Below are 24,407 nucleotides of genomic sequence, written 5' to 3' on the forward strand. Positions count from 1 at the left end.
GGTGGTATCAGAAAAGTCTTGAGACAATAGTGTGCAAATATATGTGCATGTGACTGTGTACAAATGTAGAGAAAATGATCTAGAAAGTTACAGCCGTGGTCCCTGTTGCCTGGCATGTTCCAGAAAGAGCAAGGAGGCTAAGGAGGATGGTGTGAATCAGGGGAGAGTAGGAGGAGCTGCGGTCAAAGAGGTTGCAGTAGGCAGAGGACATTGTCCCTGCTAGGTCCTGCTGGGAGTGCAGGACCCTCCCCCTTGGCCACCACAGTGCAGCTAGATCCACCAGCTCCTGCCCAGAGTTTCTGGTTCTTCCCTGTATTAATGGTACCTTTCTATCTTCTATGTTTCTGATGCTTTGACATCTGGGGCCTTGGTAACCCTGGAGGGATTGCTCCTCCCAGGGATGGCCAAGAGATAGTAAAGGACTGGCCTGTGAGTGTGCATTTCACAAGCAAACTAATCGATGCACAGCCCCCACCCCCCCACCCCCTTTATCTCTGGGCTCTTTCACTCCAGGCCACTATTCTCCTGCCCTAATCACTCCAGGCCCAGGTACCAAGCATCTAGGGTTAGCCACTATGCCCCAAAGCCTGCTGAAATTATTCAATCTAGCCAATCCTAAGCCTGCTTACCCTGCCTTACCTGGAAACTAAAGTAAAGGATCTTGCCCCATTTGCCCCTCATACTCTCTGCCTCCTGACTGACCCTCATGCTTCTCCTTGTGGCTCTTCCTGGATGGCATGCCCCCTCCTCTTGGGACCTGTGAGTAACAAACTCTCTTTTCCTTGGCAGTCATCTCCTGAGCTGTTGGTCTCACTGTACTTGAGTAATAATAAGACTTACATCCGTATTTGAGACACACCCCACAGTGTGTGGGATGGAAAGACCTCAGAGCCCCCAAAATGACCAAATGGTGCCAGAAGTACAAAAGAATTAATCGTTCATTGGCCACAGAACCAAGGTTGACTAATGAGACCCAGGAGACAGGAGGGATCCAGGTGGATAAACCCCCTCTCCTTCCATCTTTCTCTGGACTATCTGAGGCTGGATTTCTCCTTGCAGTCTTCCTGGAGGTGTTCTGTGTGAGGTGCGTGTGCCTCCAGAGCAGCCATGAGGGTGATTGTGGAGTGATGGCTTCATGGTACCACCCTTCCCATAGCCTCCCTGCTCCCTTCTCGGCCTGTGATTATCCTGGGCTCATCTCTGGGCTTGCACTGCCCAAAGGAAGCAGCCACACATTCATCCTTGCCCTGAGCCCCATTTCTGGAGAAACCAGGCTAACCAGCTTCAAACTGAACTGTGGCAACATCTTTGAGCTGGGAGGTGGGGAGTTATACAAGGAAGCTCTAATTTTGGCTCTACATATCTGTATATTATATACGTTTTAAGGTGGTAATGTCTTTATTACCTGAGTAAATTTAAAATATTAAAAATGATGATAAGCTTAAGGGTTAAAAAAAGAAGGAAAGAGGGGTGTTAAGTCAAGAAAATGTGTGTTTTGGCAGCAGGAGCAGGCCAGCACTGTCTTTTGCTGGCTTGTCATTGGTTTTGAAGCTTTGCTCTAATAGAAGCCCCAGCCCAGTGACAGAGAAGAGGCCTCTTACAGACCTGTCAGCGCTTGTTGCCTTTGACGCCACATCCCTGTCTCCTCTGGTGTGCCCAGCTTCTGTCCGCCTCCTCCTCCTCCTCTCCAGCTGTCTTCAGGAGCTTTGCATCAAAGGAGAAGTGTGGGGCTCATTTGTCTCTGCCTGGCCCTCACTCACACTGAAACTCCAGCAGCTAGAGGCTTCCTGCAACAGCTGTGCCCCTCAGAAAAGTAACACTCAAGGGATAATCTAGGAAGTGATCTTTCAATTGTATAATTAGTTCAGCTGGGTTCAATTACTAGTTCTGTCATGACACTGCTGTGTGACCTTAGGCAAATTGCTTAAAGTCTCTGAGCTTCAGTTTTCCCCTATGTAAAACGGGATAAAATAGTATCTACCTCATAAGGTTGTTGGGTGTTTGAACATATCTGAGACACTTAACATAATCCTCAGGATAAATGTTCACTTTTTTTTTATTTTTTAGATACAGCGTCTTGCTCTATCACCCAGTGCAGTGGCATGATCATAGCTCACTGCAGCCTTGACCTTCTGGGCTCAAACCATTCCCTCACCTCAGCCTAAATGTTGATTTTCATCATCAGCAATTGTTATTATTAATCTCCCCATTCATTCATTCACTTATTTTCTAAACTAACATCAAGTGCCTACTGTGTGCCATGTCCTGTGCTAGTTTCCAGAGCCGAAAAACAGAGATAAAAATACTTTTCCTCTATATGTGACAGGCTGGTTTGGAGCCAGCAATAGCAAGAAAGAGTTAGATTAGACGCCAAGAAGAACTTCCAAGTATGACAGGTTAGCAATTCCAAAAGTGGCAAAAGGGGAATTGAGGGAACTTGGACTCTTCTAATGGCAAGAGAACTTGGTTCAGAAACCATATGGACTACTGAGACCTTTACAACTACAACCCTCTGAACCACACTGGCAGGTTGCTGAGCAGGAGAAGAGGAGGAAAGATGTATTTTTCCAGGTAACATTTGGTGCATCTGAGATGAGCCCCATGAAATTTACAGCATTTTCCTTAAGAGGCAGATGACCAGTATTTCGATTCTTAAGTGCAGCAGGCCCCAGCCTGGCGAGATTGGGATGAAGAGAAGCTGATGAGAAATATATGAAACAGGTGCCAAAATTTCTTCTTTGCCAATAAAAGAAAGTTACGATTTAAAATTGGCCATGTGTCTGCAGGAAGTGGGAGAATGGGATGTGATGGAGAGAACTCTCTTCTGTAACAACTCTGTTAGCTAGAGGCCCCTGGAAGAAGGGTGGCTGGGCACACAGGGGTACCAATAGCTCAGCTGGGGCCTCTTTCTCCTGTAGCAGGTGCAGGAGCCCAGACCACGTGCTAGTCGATTTCTTGGGGCACCGCAAATGCAGAACCCTAGCATGGTTGCAAAAGACTGCATTAGACCAGTGGTTCTGAAATTTGGGCATCAGAATTCCCTGGAGGGTTTTGTTACAACTCAGATTGCTGTGTCCCACTCCCAGAGTTTCTGATTCAGTAGGTCTGGGGGTGGGACCCAAGAATGTACATTTCTCACAAGTTTCCAGATGATGCTGGGCCACACTTGGAGATGCACTGCTTTCAATGAACTTTTAAGGCTCTTTCTAATGCCAGGATTCTAGCACAAAGTCCACTCAGCTCTGGGAGGTGGAAGCCAGGAGGAGGCACCTGAGGCAATGTGGAAAGAGGGAGTAGGAGGTCATGGAAGGCTTCCTGGAGGAGGAAGTACCTGCATTGAGTTTGAAGCAGGGATTTTCCTGGTGATTTTAAAAGAGAGGCAGAAAGAATTCCTGGTAAAGGAAACAGAATTGAGTGGGCTGAGGAGAGAAGCGGTTTGATTTGTGACTGGTTGGAATGTGTGGTAGAGCTGTGGCCAGGGCAGTGGGCAGCATCCAGATTACAAAGGGCCTTGAATGGCAGGCTGAGAAACTTGACCTTCGTCCTGAGCGTCAGGGAGTGTTGCTGAGGGCTGGGAGCAGGAGGGCAACGTAATCAGATTTGACTTTTAGAATGATTTCTCTGCAAGGCAGGGGAGGAGGGGGTTCAGTTGTGACTATTTATCTCCTTCCTACAGATGAAGAAACTGGAGCTCAGAAAATAGAAATAGCTGGCCCAACACCACGGCTTGAGAGTGGCACGGCCGGGACCCACCCTCGTTTGCCTGATACTAAGTGTGCACTTCTGCCCGCCACTCCGCAAGAGTTTGGAGCAGGGGGATCTGAATCCCAAACTTGGCTCTGCCCAGTCTACTGGGGCCTCAGGGTTCTGACGGGGATCACAGTCTACCCTCTCTTGGCCACTGGGAGGACCAGTGAGTAAAAGGACAGTTTATTACGGATGCAGCTTTAATGCTGGTGCAGTCATAGGAAAGGCGGCTGAGCAATCAAGGGGGCTGGAGGAGGCAGGACAGTGCCAATCCAGAGGAGCCTGGGCTCTGTCGTCAGAGCCACAGCTTTGTGCTGACAATGATGTCCTCAGAAGTGCAATGTTCCCTGAGTCATCAGGCCCAGACACAAGGGGGCCTTGCCCCTGTCCAGCCCCTGTCAGAGCTGCTGCTTCCCTCTGCTCTAATGAGGGATGTTCTCTGCAGAAGCAACAGCAGCCCCACTTCCTAGTTCTGCTCTCTGCCGGTGCTAGTGAGGTATTTGGAGAGCCCTGGAGGTCACAGGGACCCAGGGGCTTGGGAGGGGGAATTCATCACAGGCAAGATCACACCCTGACCCACAGAGGAACACTTACGCATTACCCCAAAGTGGACGCCACAAAGCCGCTATGTGAGCACTTATGGCAGTGTACTCATCACAGCCAGCAGACCCACTGGGGGCTCCTTGTACTCTCCAAACCAGTGGTTCTTGACCTTCCTGGATCATAGACCCATTTGAGAATTTGGTAAAAGCTCAAAACTCTTCCCCCAACACAAATTAAATGCAAACCAATAAAGTAATAATCCCAAGAGCTGGCATGTATGAATATTTGCTGCGTGCCAGGCACAAAGTTAAGTGGTTAACATGCCTTATCTAATCTTCACCACGCCCTAGTAAGACAGGTTTACCGTCTCCACTTTGCAGGTAGGTGGATTGAGACACAGAGAGGTTGTTAGCGCCTAGAGGTGCTGTAGCTCGTTAGTGTACTCGTCAGACTCAGCTAGTTGAACTCACACCTAGGTCTGTTTAACTCCAAAGCCTGTGCTTTTAACAAACTCACTCTGCCACACATATTCATATAGACAGGCATAACTTTGGAGACTGTTTCAGGACATGATAAACCCATGAAAGCCCTGAGTAGCATCCTTCCTGAGCAACATCCTTCCTGAGTGCCAGGGACATAATTCCCTCTTTCCCTACTGAAAGATCTCACAGGTCAGTGGGGGACAGACATGTCCCTTGGTGGTCAGTGCTGTGAAGGGGGAGCTGGAACCACAGAGGAGGGTCATCAATCCCAGTCACGGGTGTCAGGAAGGACTTCCCAGATACAGTAATGTCATTGAGTTGCTGGCTATTAAGGGATAGGTGGGCAAGGGCATTCCTGGCAGGCAGAATGGTGGGGGCAAAGATGTGGGAGCAGGAGAGGGCATGGTATGTTTGGGGACAGTGAGAAGCTAAGGGGAGTGACAGCAGATGGTGGGGAGCATGAGAACTGGAAAGTAGCAAATGATGAGGCTGAAAATGTCAGATTCTGTAGCAGTCAGGCTGGTTTTTTTTTTTCTTTCTCTTTTTGAGACGGAGTCTTGCTCTGTCACGCAGGCTGGAGTGCAGCCTCCACGTCCCAGGGTCAATCAGTTCTCCTGCCTCAGCCACCTGAGTAGCTGGGACTACAGACGTGTGCCACCACACCTGGCTAATTTTTGTATTTTTAGTAGAGACGGGCTTTCACCATGTTGGCCAGCTTGGTCTTGAACTCCTGACCTCAGGTGATCTGCCCACCTCAGCCTCCCAAAGTGCTGGGATTATAGGTGTGAGCCACTGCGCCCTGCCAATCAGGCTGTTCTGGCCACAAGTAACAGAAACCCCAACTAGCAGTTGTATAAACAATTAGCCGATTTTATTGTCCTATGTAACAAGATGTCCAGACAGTGGGGTGGCCTCAGAGTTGGTGAAGTATTTGTGGTATGGCTCAATGACATTGTCAAGAACTCATATGTATCCATGTTTCTGCTCTGCCATTTCCTGTCAGTTGACTTCCATCTCAGGCTTGTGCCCTCATGGTCACAAAATGGCTGCCAAAGTGCCAGTCATCACTTAAAACCATGATGACACAAGCAGAAGAAGGGGACTTATTTTTTTGGCCATGGTGCCTCTGTTTTATCAGCAAGGAAATCTATTCCCAAAGTCCCCATTGACATCCCATCATATATCACTGAATGACACAAACACCCCTAAACAGAATACCAGAAAAAAAAATTGAATTTCTATGATTGTTTTAGACCCATCAACTTTCACTTCTTCAGAGATGCACAGCTGCTTGCTCTGGAGAAGAGAGAAGCATCCAGACTGTTTTTCAAAGTGAGCTTGAGAGTTATTAACACTGATATTAACCCCAGTATCTGACCCTCCCCACACACAGAGTCCTTTACATAGAAGACCTTGAACCCACCAGGAGACTTCATGAGCCACACAAAGAGAAACAGCCTAGTCTTACTGACTGTACCTCTAGAAACTGCTCCCTTGGCTGTAACTCATTAGGAAACTGTTGACACAGTTGTAGCATGTCTTAAAAGTTAAGCACATGGAGTCAAGAAAACTGGAATCTTGAGTTTTTGCCTGACCTACTTAATGTCTCTGAGCCTCAGTTTCCCCATCTGTGAAGTGGGATAGCTGTAGTACCTACATTGCAAAGCTCTATATGAGAATAAAGTGAGGCAATGCATATGATGTGCTTAGTGTGGGCACAGGGCATTGCAGGTGATTGATAAATGTAAGCTATTCCTGTTATTGGGGTTAATACTAAACCATCAGTCTCTCCTCAGGATGAACCTCAGTGGGAAGGCGAGTCAGGTCCTCTGCCTGGGTCTTGGTTAACAGCTGGGGCCCTGAGAGGAACAATGGGGCATGAGAAGGGGACCTCTCTCTCCCAGCGGTCATCCTGTGTTTGGGCTGGAGAGGCTCACCCAGGTGCAGGAGCTGGTGCTATGTAGGAGGGATACTGCCTCAGCAATGCCAAGTGATAGCAGAGGAGGTTGTCAGAAGGGCAAGGCAGAGACAGAATTGAAATCGCAAGTCGAAATTTGATTCTGAACTCTGCCACACAGTCTACAGGGTGGTAGTTAAGAGACTCCAGCTGCTGACTGGCCTGGCTTTGGGGATGTCCTCCCTTTGCCCTCCAGACCCATTTTTGGCCCTGTATGTGTCCAGGTGGCAGATCTCTATGGACTGCCCCATGCAGGTTCCCTCTCCTTCAGATTCTGGTGTGGTTTAGAAGATCAGAGAGGAGAGAAAAGTCGGGGCATTTCCACTCCCCTCCCTGTATGACCCTGGATTTTGGGGTCATACAGAATTGGGTTTCCATCTTGGCTTAGTGTCTTAGTTCATTTAGTGTTGCTGTCAAGCAATATCTGAGGTTGGGTAATTTAGAAAGGAAAATGGTTTATTTGGCTGATGATTCTGATATCTAGAAAGTTCAAACTGGGCATCTGCATCTGGTAAGAGCCTCAGGCTGCTCCCTCTCATGGTGGAAGGTGAAGGGGAGCCCGTGTATGCGGAGATCACATGGCCAGAGAGAAAACAACAGCGAGAGAGAGAGAGTGAGAGAGAGAGCTAGAGGGAGAGACAGAGAGAGAGAGAGAAAGAGAGAGACAAAGAGAGAGCGAGTAAGCACAGAGTGCTGGGTTCTTTTTAACAACCAGCTCTCAAAAGAACTCACAGGGCGAGAACTCACTCACCCCTGAGGGAAGGCATTAATCTGTTCATGGCTGAATCTATCCCCATGACCCAAATATTGAAGATCAAATTTCAACATGAGGTTTGGAGGGGCCAGACATCCAAACTATAGCACTTAGCAACTCACTAGCTGTATGATCCTAGGCAAGTAGCTTCCCTTTCTGAAACTTAGTATCCTAATCAGGAAAGTGAGAATAAGAGCAATATTTACCTGAGAAAGTCATTGTGGGGATCAAATGTGATAACGTAAATAAGGTTCTTAGTTCAGTGCCCAGGACATAGTGAATGCTCAGGAGATGTCACTATTATAATAATAATAACAATAATAATATTTACCCTTGGCGTTAATGGGCATAAGGAGGCTGTTAAAGTCTCCCATAAGGGCCGGGCATGGTGGCTCATGCCTGTAATCCTAGCACTTTGGAAAGCCGAGGCGAGAGGATTGCTTGAGCCCAGGAGTTCAAGACCAGCCTGAGCAACATGGCAAAAACCTGTCTCTACAAAAACAAAAGCAAAAATTAGCTGGATGTGGTGATGCACACCTATAGTCCCAGCTACTCAGGAGACTGAGGCGGGAGGATCACCTGAGGCTGAGAAGGTCAAGGCCGCAGTGAGCCATGCCATGATTGCGCCACTGCACTCCAGCCTGGGCGAGAGAGTGAGACTTTATCTCAAAAAATGAAAAAAGCCTCCCATGATTCTATAAGCCAGAGTGGCCTGTCTTCACTGTGTTGCTATGTTATGTCTTCTAAGGCTGTGTCCACTGGGACCCCGGCAGGAAACAGCCCCCCACTGAAAGGGGGGGCACCTGAGGACAGCTCAGTGATGGGATGGACAGGGTCAGGAGAAGAGCCTGAGACAGAGTGGGGAGCAACGAGCACCCTGAGGCCGGGAGGGGCAAGGGAGGGGTGGTGTTGCCAGAACCCCGAGAGAGCTGGAGCCGTCAGGGAGGGCTGCCCGCAGGAGCTGTGGCTGCAGAAGGAAGAATGGAGCGAAACTGCAGCAGGCAGGGAGGAGAGTGGACGTGCCTCTTTCCTCTCCTCTCTCTGTCTGATCTGAACCACACCAGAATCTGAAGGGGAGGGAACCCGCATGGGGCAGTCCGTAGAGATCCGCCGCCCAGACACAGGCAGGGCTGAGAATGGGTTTGGAGGGCAAATGGAAGACATCCCCAAAGCCAAGCCAGTCAGCAGCTGAGGGCACCAAGCAATAAGCTAGGAGTAGAATAGGGCCCTGCACACAGCAGGGTCTTAATAAATGTTTATTATTGGCAAGAGCTATCATGGTTTTGGAGAAATAAGTGGCAGGGAAACTATACTAGACAGTGACTGGAGCCGTCCCCAGCATAGCTCTCTCACCTGGGTAGGGGCCAGGGAGGTGGTCGGCAGGCGGTATGGGTGAGAGAAAGGAAGAAGCACTCCCCTCTCAGAAACATGCTAAAATTAGTTTGATGTTTATAGATTGTATCGGTCAGAACTCGTTCTGTTATATTTGAAAAAAACGCAAATGACTTAAGTAAAAATGAGATTTATTGGCTCATGTAACTGAAAAGGCCAAGGGTATTAGGCATGGATGGACCCAGGTGCTCAAATAAAATCAGCAGATGTCAGTCTCTGTCCATCTCTTGACTGTCTTCTCTTGGTTGGCTTCATTCTCAGTGAATGGGTTTCTTCTTTGCACAGGTAAGACAGCCTTTAGCGGAGCAAGCGTAAATCTTATCAGTTTAGTAACTGAGGGGAAATAGAGGGCCTCTCACCAAACATTCCAGTAAAGGCCCAGGAGTTGACTCTCATTCTGACTTGGCTTCACCCACCCTTGAGCCAATCACTGTGGCTGTGATTGAGGAGGTGGGAGTCGGGGTGATTGGTCAGATCTGGATCCGGCTCAGAGCTCAGAATTAACGATCCCCGCACCTGGTTCCTGACTGTGTGACTTCAGACGAAGTACGCATCTCTCTGTGCAGAAATTTCCTTACCATGGGCAACTTAGGATGATGCAATTAAAACAGGCAAGTCCTTAGCTCGGTCCAAGTGCTCTCCATAAGTGTAAGCAATGCTGCCTGAGGATGTGGTGCAGAGGTGTGTAAAGGCCCAGACTCTGGAGCCTGCAGGCCTGGGTTCACACTGGGGCTCTGTCATGTCCCAGCCCAGCACGAGACTTAAGCTCAAGGAAACTGTGCCTCAGTTGCCTCATGAGGATAATTGTAAGTGTTACTTCCTGGGATGTGAAGATTAAATAAGTCAAAACAGGCTGGGCGTGGTGGCTCACGCCTGTAATCCCAGCACATTGGGAGGTTGAGGTGGGCAGATCACTTCAGGTGAGGAGTTCGAGACCACCCTGGGCAACATGGCAAAACCCCATCTCTACAAAAAATACAAAGATCAATCAGACATGGTGGTGTGCGGCAGGAGGATGGCTTGAACCTGGGAGGTGGAGGTTACAATGAGCCAAGATCGCACCACTGTACTCCAGCCTGGGCAACAGAGTGAGACTCTTCTCAAAAACAAAAACAAACAAATAATAAATAAGCCAAAATACATCATATACTTAGGACAATGCCTAGCACAGATAAATGCCAAGTATTAGCTCTTCTTATTTAGTGTTGCTATAAAGCAATAACTGAGGCTGGGTAATTTATAAAGGAAAAGGGTTTATTTGGCTCATGATTCTGATGGCTGGAAAGTTCAAACTGGGCATCTGCATCTGGTGAAGGCCTCATGCTGCTTCCTGTCATGGTGGAAGGTGAAGGAGAGCTTGTGTCTGTAGCAATCACATGGCCAGAGACACAGAGAGAGAGAGAGAGAGAGACTGAGACAGCAGGTGTGGGGAGGTGCCAGGCTCTTTTTAACAACCAGCTTTCAAAAGAACTCACAGTCTGGGTCACACCTGTAATCCCAGCACTTTGGGAGGCCAAGGCAGGTGGAACATCTGAGGTCAGGAGTCCGTGGGACCAGCCTGGCCAACATGGTGAAAACTGTTTCTACTAAAAATGCAAAATTAGCCGAGTGTGATGGCACAGGCCTGTAATTCCAGTTACTCAGGAGGCTGAGGCTGGAGAATCACCTGAACCTGGGAAACTGAGGTTGCAGTGAGCCAAGATTGTGCCATTGCACTCCAGCCTGGGTGACAAAAACAAAAGCTGTGTCTCAAAAAAAACAAAAACAAAAACAAAACACACAGAATAACTCACTCACCCTGAGGGAGGGCATTAATTATCAACTGCTGATATATAATATGCTGAATATATCAGTGATTCACAATCTTTTGGTCTCAAAACTTCTTTACGCTCTTAAATATTATTGAGGACCCCAAGGAACTTTGTATTATGTGGATTATATCTACTGATATTTCCCATACTAGAAATTAAAATGAGAGCTTTAAAAATGCTTATTAATTTTGAAATAGCAATAACAAATCCACTATCTAATCCATTATCTATTAACATAAATAACATATTTTTATGGAAAATTAGCTATTTTCCAAAATGAAAAGACAATTTAATGAGAAGAGTGGCATTGCTTTACATTCTTGCATATTTTAAAAAAATCTGACTTAATAGGTTCTGGCTTCCCTTATCTGCTTCGCATTTAATCTGGTTTTTTGGTTGAAGTATATGAAGAAAACCTGGCCTCACACAGACATGTAGTTGGGAAAGTGAAGACCGCAAAGGTTCCCTGAAAGGATAATAGGACAACTTCAAGAACAGCTGGTATACATCAAGCACGAGAGCCAACATGCTGTTCACCTGCAGCTGTTCAACTTGGAAGCGGACTGACTGGATTTAAATTTCAGATGTGTGGGCAAGCCACCTAAACACCCTGTGCCTCAGTTTCCCCCTAGAGAGGATCAAATGACTTGTTTTCTGTGGCGAGGCCAGAGCAACGCTTGGCACATACTAAGTGCTCAATAAGTACTGACTGTTAGAATCATTGGCTCTGCACCTGGCACTAGTAGGGGCTCCCTTTTCTTCCCAGGCCAGGCATCCCCTCAGAGATCATCTTTAACCTGCCAGGAATGGCCTGGTTCCATGATCTCCAGGGCTGCCCTGAGACCTTGAGCTTCTTCAGGGGAAACCCAGCTAATCCCAGTGTGTGCCTTGTGCCATCTCTTTGGCCACAGGCCCAAAGCAGCCTTGCAGTGTGTGCGTGCCAGCCTCTGGCATGTCGGACAGGGTGTACCTGCATCGGAGCTGAGACACTTTCCTCCCCAGCAGCTGGCGATTAGGAAGTCACTCTCTATAATGGACGAGGCCTAATCAGCCTGCTGATAATTACCAGGCCCAGAACGTGGCCGCGATTCAGGAAAGATGATCCCCGAAGACAAGAGCCACTTAAATCCTGGCATTGACCACGGGTCCCCTTGGTAACCGATAACTCTCAGCACAATTTAGCCACTGAGCTAATTGATGTTCTCCGAGGCAGTCAGCTCATACCCCGGCAGTCAAAATGGGCTCTAATTGCCGACATCCTTCAGGTAAGAAGCCCCACATGTTCTCGTGCCACCCGAGAGGCCCCAAGCAGGAACTGAGTCTCTCATCAAACCAGTCCTGTGATTGCATCCAATTAATCAAACTTAGGTTTGGAGAAATAATTAATTAAAGAACATACCAGAGGAAGTCGTGACATTGAGGTGTTTCACAGCAAAGGAGGACAGGCACCTTCCCTGAATGTGAGAGGCGGCTCCTTGAAGAAAGGTTCCTCAGCTATCAAAGCTGCCCAGGTGAGGCACAGCAAGTGTAGATGAAAGACCAGTGGACTTGGAGCCTTTCAGAACCAGGCACAGTTCTGGTGAGCCTCGGGCACATCACTTCACCTTGCTCAGCCAGGCCTTTCTCGCCATAAACTGAGGGTATTTATTAATGGTGCTGGAAGTGCCTCGTGCAGGGCCCAGCACATGGTGGCTTCTTAGTGATACAGTGCAGAGTGGGAAACTGACAGCCAGCGGAGGGCCATTTGGTGTCTTCCAAGGTGATTTAAAAGGTAGGGTACTTGGACAGATGTTACATTGGGTTGCACATGAGCTCTCAGCTTGGCAGCCATCCTTGGAGCTGGCTTCACAGGTTTATACTAACTGCACAGCACCCCACGGTGTTTAGTTTGCCCCACCATCTCCCTCTAGGGCCCTAGAATCTGGCAAGCCTGGTCTCAAGTCCCAGCTCTACCTTCATTCATGCAGCCTTCCTTCATGCATTTGGCAGATGTTTACTGAGCACTTGCTCTGTGCCAGGCACTGTCCCAGGTGCTGGTCCTGCAGGAGTATGTGGAGCCTAGAGTTTGATGAGGGAGGAGCCATTAATGAAATGCCACCCAAGAAGACTGCAGCAGACGCTGTTGAAGCCTGCAGCAGATGCTGTGGGAACCTCACTCAACCCCTCAGCTCTCACCTTTGAGGTGAATGCCAATGGTATCCTGAGATTCTTCACCTAAGGGCCTTCTCAAGGTTGGCGCAGAGGGCAAGCTGGAAGTTTGAACCTCTCAACCCCAATCCATGGGAATTGGAAGATATAAATATCTAGCTTCCTTATCCAATCAAGTGGGATAGCTCTGAGGCCTGTTCTACAATCTCCCAAGGACCCCTAACAGGATGGAGCCCCAGCTGCCCACAGCAATAACTGGCTCGCGAATGCACTCCACATCATGCCCTTCCCGTCCCTGAATCACTCCCTCGCTCCCAGACCTGGGCTCACTCTGCAAGCAAACTACTTGCACTCAAATCTTTGTCTCAGAGTGTGGTGCTGGGAAACTCAGCCTGAGACAGATGTAATTACAAACTGTGATAGCTGCAAGCAAGGAGAGGGATGCCGGGCCACATTCTGACAAGGTGTTGTCTGAAATGACAGCTAAGGAAGCAAGGTATTATCTAATGTGGATCATCAGGATGCAGCACAGCAAACAGAAACCATTTTTAGGAACATTAACAGGAGGCAGGAAGGGTTGAACCAGCAGGGCTGGCTGTCAGCTCCTTGCACTGCTGCTATGGCTTCACAGGTATGTCAAGCCAGAATCTGTCCATCCAGCTGGGGCACATGTACTGATCGGCTAATGCCTGTCTTGGACCGGCTGATGAATGTTTTGGATATTGCTCTGGAATTAGGTGCTTATAAAATTGTTGCAGGTCTTAGAGAGTAGGCTTGCAGGAAGCTGTTTCTTCTGTTTCCAATCAGGAAGGTGAGAAATCAGGAGGCCACCATCAGGATTATTAATATTCTAAAACTCATTTATGGTAAGAGTTGTACTCCTTGGTAAGATTACTAAAGAAATCACTAGGCCAGGCGCGGTGGCTCACACCTGTAATCCCAGCACTTTGGGAGGCTGAGGCGGGCAGATCACAAGGTTAGGAGTTCGAGACCAGCCTGACCAACATGGTGAAACCCTACCTCTACTAAAAATACAAAACTTAGCCAGGCGTGGTGGCACGTGCCTATAATCACTGCTGCCCGGGAGGCTGAGGCAGGAGAATTGTTTGAGCCCGGGAGGCGGAGGTTGCAGTGAGTCAAGATCTCACCACTGCATTCCAGCCTGGGCGACAGAGCAAGACTGTGTCTCAAAAAAAAAAAAAAAAAAAGAGAGAGAGAGAGAAAGAAAGAAATCACTAAATTATATACCTGAAATGGGTAAGTTTTATGATATGCAAAATATAATACAATAAAACAACTTAGCAGTTCCTCAATAAGTTAAACAGAATTGCCATATGATCCAGCAATTCTACTCCTGGCTCTATACCCAAAAGAACTGAAAACAGGTGTTCACATAAAGATTTATACACAAATGTTCATAGCAGCAGTATTCACAATGGCTAAAAGGTGAAACAAACTGAATGTCCATCAACTGATGAATACATCAACAAAATGTGGTATTTCCATACAGTGGAATATTGTTCAGCTATAAAAAAGGAATGAAGTACTACTGCATGCTACGTTATGGATGGCCTTTAAAAATACTATGCGAAGTGTTGGCCGGGCATGGTGGCTCATGCCTGTAATCCCAGCACTTTGGGAGGCCGAGGCAGGTGGATCTCAAGGTAAGGAGCTCGAGACCAGCCTGGCCAACACAGTGAAACCCTGTCTCTACTAAAAATACAAAAATTCGCTGGGGCATGATGGTGGGTGCCTGTAATCCCAGCTACTCAGGAGGCTGAGGCAGGAGAATCTCTTCAGCCTGGGAGAAAGAGGTTGCAGGGAGACAAGATCGCGCCACTGCACTCCAGCCTGGGTGACAGAGCAAGACTCCATCTCAAAAAACAAAACAAAAATTATACTAAGTGAAACCAGACACAAAAGGTCATATATTGTATAATTCAATTTTTATGAAATGTACAGAACAAGCAAATTCATCGAGAAAGAAAATAGACTAGTTGTTGTCAGGGGCTGAGGGAGGACATGGGAAGACTGGGGGAGAGATAGCTAAAGTGTACAGGGTTTCTTTTGGGGGTGAATAAAATATTTTCAAATTGATTGTGGTGATGGTTGCACAATCTGAGAATTTACTAAAAACGATTGAATTGTACACTTTAGATGGGAGAGTTGTACAGTACGTCACTTATATCTCAGTAAAGCTGTTAGTGTGTGTGTGTGTGAGTGTGTGTGTGCGTGTATGTATGCATATGTAGACCAACAAAGTTGTTCAAAAAGAAAAAAAGAACACACCCTGTAGCTGTGAAACTGGATGGGAAGCTGCCATTGAGGACCCTAGAAACCCCAAAGCTGGGGGCTGGACACTGGGAAACCACCACAGAAACCCGTCACCATCATCTTGCTTTCCAGAACGAATCATCAAAGAGCCTTCTAAATCTCACATGACAGCATCCACGTGGAGAACTTACTGTGCATCCAAAAAAAAAAAAAAAATCTAGCTGCACGGGAGCTGCAAATGTAGTTTCTGCTTTCCAACCTCCACAGTACAGGAAGGCACACTAGGAGATAAAGCAGAAATAATGAGGAGAAAAGAGGGAATAACAGAACAAAGACCCTGAGGCATGTTCAGGAAACAAAAAGGAGGCAAATTGAGCAGGCCACTTGGCTATGGTCAGGAAGTTGGATTTTCTCCTAGGTGAAATGGAAGCCACTGGTGGGCTCCAAGCACGCTGGGTTCTGTGATCAGATTTGTACTTCAGAAAGGTCCCTCTGGCTCCTGTGTGGAGAATAGGTTTGGGAGACCAGAGTAGAAGCCAGAGACCAGCAAGCAGGGGCTCTGCAGTCTCACGATGAGGGGTGATGGTGGCTGAGATGGTAGCTGAAGAGTTGGAAGGAAGTAGGTGGACTTGAGACATGTTTAGGAGGTATAATCTACAGGACATAGAAAGAATTGAATGTGGGTAATAAGGGAAGGAAAGTACAGAGACAACTCCAAGGTTTCAGGCTAATGAACTTAGAAAAGTCACCTCATTTCTCTTTTTCCTTTTCTCTACACTGGAAATGACTATGATGAGTAATTTATTCATTCAACATATATTTACAGATCACCCACTGTATGCTGGGGAGTGGATGTGAAAGTGTTTTTTCCAATGTCTGGCCCCAGAGTAAGGGCTCAGAAAGAAAAAATTATTTTTCTTTTATCCTTCAAAGCTCAACTCAAATACCCTTCCCCCAGGGAGGCTTCCTTCATTCCACCCCAATCTTCACTGCTCTCACGCTTCTAAGCTGTGGGAATCGGAGTCCCACTGTGGAGCGTGGCCTGAACCAGGAAGCATGGGGAACACAGCTTGTCCCCTTAGAGCTAGGAGATAGGGAAGAAGATTTCAGATGTTAGCAACTCCAATAATTCGTTATGTCTCCCACCAAGCCCTTTGCTGATCTTCTTTCTTCTGCCTTAAATGTTTTTTTCTCCTATTTATCGCTTACTTGAATGTTACCTTTCTCAGGAAGTCTTCTTTCCTCAACCGGACCAAGTTGCTCTCTCATCTCTGTTCTTCTTGCATCCTTTATTCCCCATGAAAAATTTAAAAAAAATCTTAAGCCCCAAAATTGACTGAATGGACTCTCTCCGTTAAGGAGACCCCAGGGTAACCTTAAAAACTGACTTCCTAATGGGAGGTCAGACATGCCCTGTTACATCCCCTCCCTCCATAACTACAACTAGCCTTTCCTCCCTAAGGGTTAGCAGAAACCAGCCCTTTTGAAAGACTCGCTCCAATGCTGACATCAACCAACTGCCCAATGCTGCCTCTCCATTTCTGTGGTTTTGACACAGCCACTGACCAGCAGTCGTTCCTGATACAAGACCACCAACGGCAGAGTGGTTCTGGCCAGTCTACAAAGGCGGGGCACAGAGGGCCTTTGTGTCCTCAGCATCACCTTTTGATGTATAGGGCCTAACTGTAATACATTTAACTGTTGTCTCCACCCCAAAGTGAACATGAGATGTATGTTGCATGCATGTTAGCCTACTACTATGCCCAGGCCTCCCCTTCATGAATAACCACAGCTCCTCCTATAACCTGTTAACTATCTCAGCATAAATTCCGTTCCCTTTACCCCTCCCTCGAAGTGTTGTTTCTGGTTTCTGGCTGGAAGCTGTCCTTCTCAGACTGTCAGAATGGCCTCCTGCAGGCTGCAACCCTTTATAAGAAATAAAAATCTCCTTTCCAAATTTGTGAACCTCCTGGTTCTTCAGCTGACACCCCACACTTCTCACACTAAGTTGTCATCATCTGTTTGCTTGTCTGTTTCCCCACTGGATGGAAGCCCCTCACGGGTAGGGACCCCCTGGAAGTCAGGCTGGGGGACTAAGATAGAAGTGACCTGAAGCTTTCAACATCTATTCAGCAAATATTTGTTGAGCACCTACTTCATGCCATGCACTGATCTAGGCAGCATTGATGAAAGCAGACACATGTGAGAAGGAAAAGATGGGAAGGATTTCTGTGAGAAGAGAATGGAGTGGGCATCTGTGTTTATCAGAATTGAAATCTCTGTGACTTAACACACACATGTTTATTTCTTGCACATGAGAAGTCTGAAGTGGTGAGTAGTGCCTAACTTCCATCTAGTGAAGCCAGGGCTCAGAATCCATCTATCATGTGCTCTGCCATCTCTACATGTGGGTCTTCATCCACCATGACAGTAAGAAAAAGATGAATGAGGCACACCAGCTCTAATTGCCTAAACTGGAAAGTGACATTTACTGCTCACAGCCCATTGGCCAGGACTAGTCACATGACTCCACCCCAACTGCAAGGGAGGCTGGGAAATGTAGAAGTGTACAGAGAGCATCACAGGCACAGCATCCTGGGCAGAGCAGAGGCCGTGTGTGTGTTGAGGGGAAGGGTGAGGAGGAGGAGAGGGACGTTTGGAGAGCAGCAAGCAGACCATTTTGCCCTAATGCCTGGCCTGGACTTGTAATAAAGCCCCGTCAACTTTTTGTTTTGTTTGTTTTTGTTCGCTTTTGTGATTGGAGAATGAAGCAAGGGAGGAACAATTGGTTTCCAAATTTCAATTGTAAGTCTCTTCTATCGTGGAGCACTAGAACTAAAAATGCCATTTATCAAGAATCACCTCAGTGCCTGGCACCGTCCCAGGAGCTGTACACATACATTTGATCTCAGTTAATCTTAAAACAATCCTGAGGGGGATGGGGCTGCCAAGATTATTGTGCCCATATTACAGATGAGAAGACTGAGACTCAAACTGGCTAAAGCATTTGTCCAGGCTGTGGCAAAAGCCCAAACCCTTTTTATTATGGTGCACGGGTATGATCACTCATAGGGGCAAAGGGGAAAACATTAAAGAGATGGAGGGAGTGGGCTTCTTACTCTTCAAATGGTCTCATTTCTGTGGAAGAGTCCACACCTCACAAATCAATGAAGTTTGACAGCAGGAGAGGGTGGGATGTGTCCCTGGGCTTAACTTCTCCACACTCAGCTGCAACTCAACTTTCCTCAACTGCAAATGGACATGGAAGCCTGGCCTCCTGGGCAGTCACAAGGAGCCAATGAGAAAGTGTGTGTGAATGCTGAGCACCCAGAGAGCACTCCATGAGCGGCCTCTGTTCTCTTTAGAGGGCCTGCCTTCAGAGGCGGTCTATGGACAGAGGGAATCTTGCCAGGGCCCACTTCCCTGATGGGGACAGTGAGGTGGTTAAGGGCTTCCAGAAGGCAGCTGAGGGGTGTGGAGAGTCAAGCCCAGGGGGAAAGCCAGATCTACATGCTTGACCTTAGGGCAGGACCCTTGTCTCTGTGTTGGTTCCCTCATCTGAAAAGGAGGAGGTGTTGGTTTCTCATCCATCGAATGCTCCATACGTCAGAGGGCTTTTAAGAACATTATGGGAAAAATGTGAATGCATCTTGTCAACCCTAGATTTTCCAGTCTCGCCATTCCCCAACCCACCTGAACCATGAGCTCCAAAGGAAGAGGAGCTGGGTATTGGACACCCTTCTCGCTCCTGCCTCCCTCTGCCCCAGAAGGTGACCAAAAGCTGTTTGTAGCAAAGTTGAAAAGTCCGTCCATCCACCAAACAGAGGATCATCTAACTAACTCGAAGTCCAAGACTAAGGAGATGTGGGGGTTTAGTTTCAGTCAGAGGTTGCGAACTGGCCATGAGTGGGCCAAATTCAACTCAGACAAGTTACTTAACTTTGCTGTACCCTGGCTTCCTCATTAGTAAAATGGGCATATTAATATCTGGAAGGACTGTCAAGGATTAGAATAATTAATATACGGAAAGTGCTGAGGACCGTGTCTGACACATAAAGTGTTGTGTATTTGTTTTATTAATATTATTATTAGAATCACATGACATTTCTTAAAGTTTTCGAATTCAAGCGTCTTCACATGACTTCTTCAGTTAACTCTAGTTCACACCACTCTCTCCTGTCCTGCACTGAGCCCCAGAAGACCCCTGGTTTCTGTCTCCTGACTGCAGCCTGGTCCTCTGCCCTCTTTGTTCCTGTTCATTAACAGGCTGTTTGGTGACACAGACTGTCAACAGAACCATGAAGATTACAGACCTGAGCCAGACTAGTCCTCCCCTCAAACCTCCTCTCTCACCACCACCCCCGCCTCCCAAATCAGGCAAACTCAAGGCAAATCCCTGAGCTGGCCTCTCAGACCCATGGCTCCACCTCAGCCAGCTGTGTGTCTTTGGGCAAGCCCTTCCTTCTCTCCAGGCCTTAGTCTCCCCAGGAGTCAAATGGGCTCCAGAACCCTATCCACCTCCCAAGTGTGTTCTGAAATGGGGACAGTAGAGAGGACTTATCATCCCCCCAGGGTCCCTGATTCCCTCTGCAGCAGAGCTGAGAACTCTAGTCCCATCCCCTTTTAAATATCCCTCTCAATGCAAAAGAAGAATCCCATGCCAGCTGCGACGGAACAGCAACCACAGAGCTCCACGATTATCTGGATGCAGTTTTATTATCGTTAGGATGACGGTCATCGACAAGGGAAAGGGGCTTAGAGGGTTATATACAAACCACAATTCCTAGGCGATGTTTCAATATTCCCACACACATTTATCCCACAGCCACACACAGCACAACACCACAGGGTATTCCCCTACATATGCTTCTCCAAGCAGTAACACAGCTGTGGGTCAGGGCTCTGCCCACCCACAAAGGGATGCCCAGAAAGGAGAAGATCCTGGGTGCTGGGGGTGAAGTTTACACATGGAGAATCCTGCCAGGTTGGGGAGGGGATGGAAGCTGGATTTGCATATAATGCTTCAGTCCCACCCCACCCTCACTGGCTGCCCTCCCAGGGGCTCCCTGTCCCACTTGGGGAGCCTTTGCAAGACACAGAAGGACCATCTTAGCCAGGGCTAAGGAAGGAGCAGGCCTGTGGGGGTGGGGGGAGAGGGACTCTGGGATCTGCCCCCTTGCCTATGGTGCTAAGTGGGGGAAAGTGGGGTTTAAACTTCTAGGCTGATTTTCTCACATGCCTAAAGGAAGAGGGCAAGGCCAGGGGCTGGGATGTGTGTGAATATGGGGCTGGGAGGGAGGGGCTCAGGCTTATGGTCAGGGATCTAATGAGAGAATGCAGAGGTCATGAATGGTGGGGCACACAGGGCTCAAGACATCCTTAGACCACTAACTCGACTTCAGGGAAAACTGGGTTCACTCCTCCAGGGGCTCCCTGACCCAGGCTGCCCGCCGACCAGGGTGCTGCTGCTTTTCCTCAGCTCCCTGGCTCCTGCTCAGGTCATCCAGGAGCCCCAGCAGGAGGCCCGCTTGACCACAGGCTCCCTGGGGCCCACAGGGGCCTCCCAGGGCCCTCTTGCCCGGATGCTGGCGTTTCTCAGGCATCAGGTCTTCCTCTGTCTCTTCCTCCTCCTCCTCTTCTTCCCAGCTCCTTTGAGCCTTGGGATCCGCCAGCCTTCTGCCTGGGTGCTGCCGCTTCGGGACAGCATACCCAAGCCAGGGGGAGCGCCGGCCAGGATGCTGCCGCTTGTGCTGGGTTACATCGACTGACCATGAAGCCTCATCTTCTCGTCGGCCAGGGTGCTGCCGTTTGTGGGGTCCCACAGCCCCCGCTTCTTCCTCTTCCTCTTCTTCAACTCCCTCTTCCTCCTCCTCCTCTCTTTTGCCTGGATGCTGACGTTTGGAGAGCCAGTCAGATTGAAGGATCTGGGACGCTGGGGAAGGAAAGAGATCAGTGAGGGGCCCCAACCCTCTGTAATAGGCAGACGCCTGAGTGCCCACTCCAGCTTTTCTCCCAGGCAGGGTATATTTCCTGCAGCTCCCACTCAGAGGCATGGTCTTGTACCTGCCCCTCAGGCCTCACAGATACACACATTCACACAATAGTCAAAGGCATTGCCTCTGGGTTCCAATCCCAGCTCTGGCACTCCCTAGTTGTCTGACCATAAGCGACTCAATTGATCTCTGGGAGCCTCAGTTTTCTTCTGTGTAAAATAGTAATAACAGTACCTAACTAAGAGGTTGTTAGGAAGATTAAACAGTGTGATAAGGTGTTTGAAGTGCTTAGAATAGTGTCTGGCACAGAAATGCCTAGACAGTAGTAACTCAAACTGTCACACACCAAGAAACTCTCTCCCTAGCACACAGAAGCTTCCCCACCCAGGGCCTGCTCTCTGTGAAATATTCCCAGCATTGAGACAGGGGAGGAATCTGACCCCGAGGAATGGTCAACTCCAGATCCCGCCTAGGCGCGGCCAGGGAGGGTTTCTGAGCTTCCGAAAGGCGGCAAGCTAGATGACCAAGCCTCCCCTCCCCTCTGCCTCCAGGCTTCCACTGCTCTCCCGATAGCGTAGCCCCACAGCCCCCAACATCCCCATCCACTCACCGGAGTGCTCACCCTGGTCACCTTGCAGCCGCTGGATGTTTTCCCGGAGGAAGAGGAGGCGCTCCACCTGGCGCAGGAAGTCATCCAGGCCCGGACGCTCCGCGGCCGTCACTGCCTCCTGCTGGGCCGCCTCTGGCTGAGCACGGCCGCCGGGGACACCGGTCAGGTTCAGGGTCAAAGCCAGGGCGAGCAGCAACCAAGGGCCGGGCATCGCGGCGTCTGGGTTAGGGGACAGAGGGAGCCTGAGCGCACCGAATCGCAGCACACCCCGCTCCATCTCCCCCCGACGCCCGCCAGAAATAAACCACGCACAGTTCAACCGCCCTCCCAGAAGCAGGACCACTGCCCCTTGTGCAGGGGCGGGAGCAGCGGCGGGTTCGTCCCGGCTCTGCGTCCACACCTGTCACCTCTAGGAGTCCTCGCCCCCACGGGTGCCTGTAGTGCCTGCGCCCAGTTCTGCTTGCGCTAGGCAGGAGGCCGTAGGAACCCCATCGCCAGCGCCACCGCCACCCTTTAATGTGACGCGGAGCTGGGGGAACCAAAGCTGGGACTGCCTCGCCGGGAGTGCAACCATTGAGATTGCAGCGCCAGGCACAGTCGCGACGCTAACGGTTGCGTCCCCGCCAAGACTCCCCCAAAGGTCCCCATCGCCACGTTCTAATTCCAAGCTCCATGGCCGACGGCCTCATTCCAACGCGAAGATCCCATTTCTATCGCTGAGATTCAGGTTCTAAAGCTCAAAGTCTATTTGTAAAGCTAAGATTCTATTTCTAATGCTAAGCTTTCATGACTAAGCCAGGAATCTGATTCTAACGCTAAAATCCTAATTTCAACTCTAAAATTCTATTTCTAGCGTTGAGATTGGGATTCGAACTCCCAGGTTCTCACGCCGACGCCCTGAATACCCAGCTCTGTCCCGCGGCACCCGGGCACGGGGTGCCACGGAGCTCCCACCCTGCGCTGCGGACTCTCGCTGAGTGCCCAGCAGCGAGAGCCTCCGATGTGCCCGCGCCGTGCCTCCCGTCGGGTCCCCGGCCCGCGCTCGGGGAGGACCCGGGGGTGCGAGCGCAGCGCCCGCATGTGCATGGGCCCGCATGTGCATTCCCTCCAGGAAGCTCTCAGAGAACCGAAGGTGAGGGCGGGCCGAGAGGGCTCCCTTTCCAGTGCTCCCGGACGCCGTCTGCGGAAGGAGAGGGGTTGGGGCGGTTACCTGCCAGGAGTGGGCTCCACAGGATGGGTCCGGGATCCGGGGACTCGGGATCCGCAGTCGGCAGGTCAGGAGTCCGCAGCGCTGAGGACCCCGGGCGCCTGCCGAGCCCTCTTCAGATGGGCCGCCGCTTATATCTGCGCCAGGCGGAGGCTCGAGTGAGGTCAGCGGGGAGGGGTCGCGGCCGCCGGGAAGGGGCGCTGACGGCAGCCGGCCCCGCGGGACCCCGCCCTCCCGCTCCTCCGGAAATCTGGAGCGGGGACGGTGGGGACCGGAGCTGGGGCGCGGAGGCACTAGCCGCAGGATGGGGCGCAGGCGCGGGGTCGTTTCTGCACCATCTCTGGAGATCTGTTGACGAGAACACGCGTGTAAGGGGAAAAGGGAGGGACAGAGAGATTGAGAGAAGCACACGATTCAACACAGGCGCACGAGAGAGCGAGAGGGCGAGACAAAGACCGAGATCCACACGGAGACGACGGAGAAACACAGGGCAGACACACACGAAAGGGGAACGGCCGCGGAACCAATGTAGAATGCACACGGGCGAGAGTAGGGAGAGAGAGAGAGAGAGAGAATGGGGGGCAAGTGGGAGCGGAGCTCTACTTTTTTTTTTTTTTTTAAGAGATGGGATCTCGCTTTGTCCCCCAGACTGGAGTGCGGTGGCGCGATCACGGCTCACTGCAGCCTTGAACTCCTGGGCTCAAGTCATCCTCCTGCCTCAGCCTCCTGCGCCTCTGGGATTATAGGCGTGAGCCACCTGGCAGGCTCCAGGGTGCTAATCTTAACTGTGTCATTCCTGGCTAGTGCCTCCATTTCTCTGGGCCTCAGTTTTCTCCTCCGTGCAATAGGAGCAGAGAGGAAAGCTTTCAGAATTCCGAAACTGGCGGCCTGTAGGCTACAACCAGTTCATGGACACTTTTGATTGACTTCCACAGTGTTTTCAAAAAAATCTGAATAACCAACATTTTAAAACCAAGATAACTTAGAAAATTTTGGATTTATGGCTTCTCTTGAAAAAGAATGGGCCCACATTTCCTCCTGCCAACAGCCAGCTGGAGCTGAGCCTGGCTGCCCTCGGCCACCACAGTCCCCACCACTCCCTAATGTCTCCCCATGTGTTGCCCCTGTCACTGAGGAGGGACATTCGAGTCTGCAGCCCCTGCACAGGAAATCTATTGGAGTTCACCCAACTCTAGCAAAGGAGGGGAGGGGAAGCAGGGAGGAGAAACACATGGGTGCCAAGGAGCTTGTCCCCCCAATCAGTTCCCAAAGTCCCAGATGTGGGACTGCCACATCTAGCCCTGGGGACCACCTCCATCTTGAAACTTTTTTTTAAAACACGGTCTCATTCTGCCACCCAGGCTGGAGTGCAGCGGTGCAATCTGACCTCACTGCAGCCTTGACCTCTCTGGTTCAAGGGATCCTCCCACCTCAGCCTCCAAAGTAGCTAGGACTACAGCCAGGCACCATAATTTTTATGGCTATTTTT

The 24,407-nt window shown here is 49.6% G+C and overlaps 1 protein-coding gene across 1 annotated transcript; it reads right to left on the minus strand.

The window, feature by feature from the left end:
- Positions 1-19,805: 19,805 nt before the first annotated feature.
- Positions 19,806-23,033, minus strand: TRH (thyrotropin releasing hormone). Its single transcript, XM_032149105.2, has 3 exons — positions 22,922-23,033; positions 21,712-21,930; positions 19,806-21,040 (listed from the first exon to the last, which is right to left on the minus strand). The coding sequence occupies exons 2-3, from the start codon at positions 21,920-21,922 to the stop codon at positions 20,523-20,525; spliced, it is 729 nt and encodes a 242-aa protein (XP_032004996.1). The 5' UTR covers positions 21,923-21,930; positions 22,922-23,033; the 3' UTR covers positions 19,806-20,522.
- Positions 23,034-24,407: the final 1,374 nt, after the last annotated feature.

This window comes from Hylobates moloch, unplaced genomic scaffold (assembly GCF_009828535.3).
Source record: "Hylobates moloch isolate HMO894 unplaced genomic scaffold, HMol_V3 SCAFFOLD_4, whole genome shotgun sequence".
NCBI classification, from domain to species: domain Eukaryota; kingdom Metazoa; phylum Chordata; class Mammalia; order Primates; family Hylobatidae; genus Hylobates; species Hylobates moloch.

Excerpts from the sequence above, each read along its gene's own strand:
- TRH (XM_032149105.2), bottom strand. The coding sequence starts at position 21,922 with ATGCCCGGCCCTTGGTTGCTGCTCGCCCTGGCTTTGACCCTGAACCTG. Across the intron at positions 21,041-21,711 it reads TGACCAGGGTGAGCACTCCG|CGTCCCAGATCCTTCAATCT; the intron begins GTGAGTGGATGG and ends TTCCTTCCCCAG.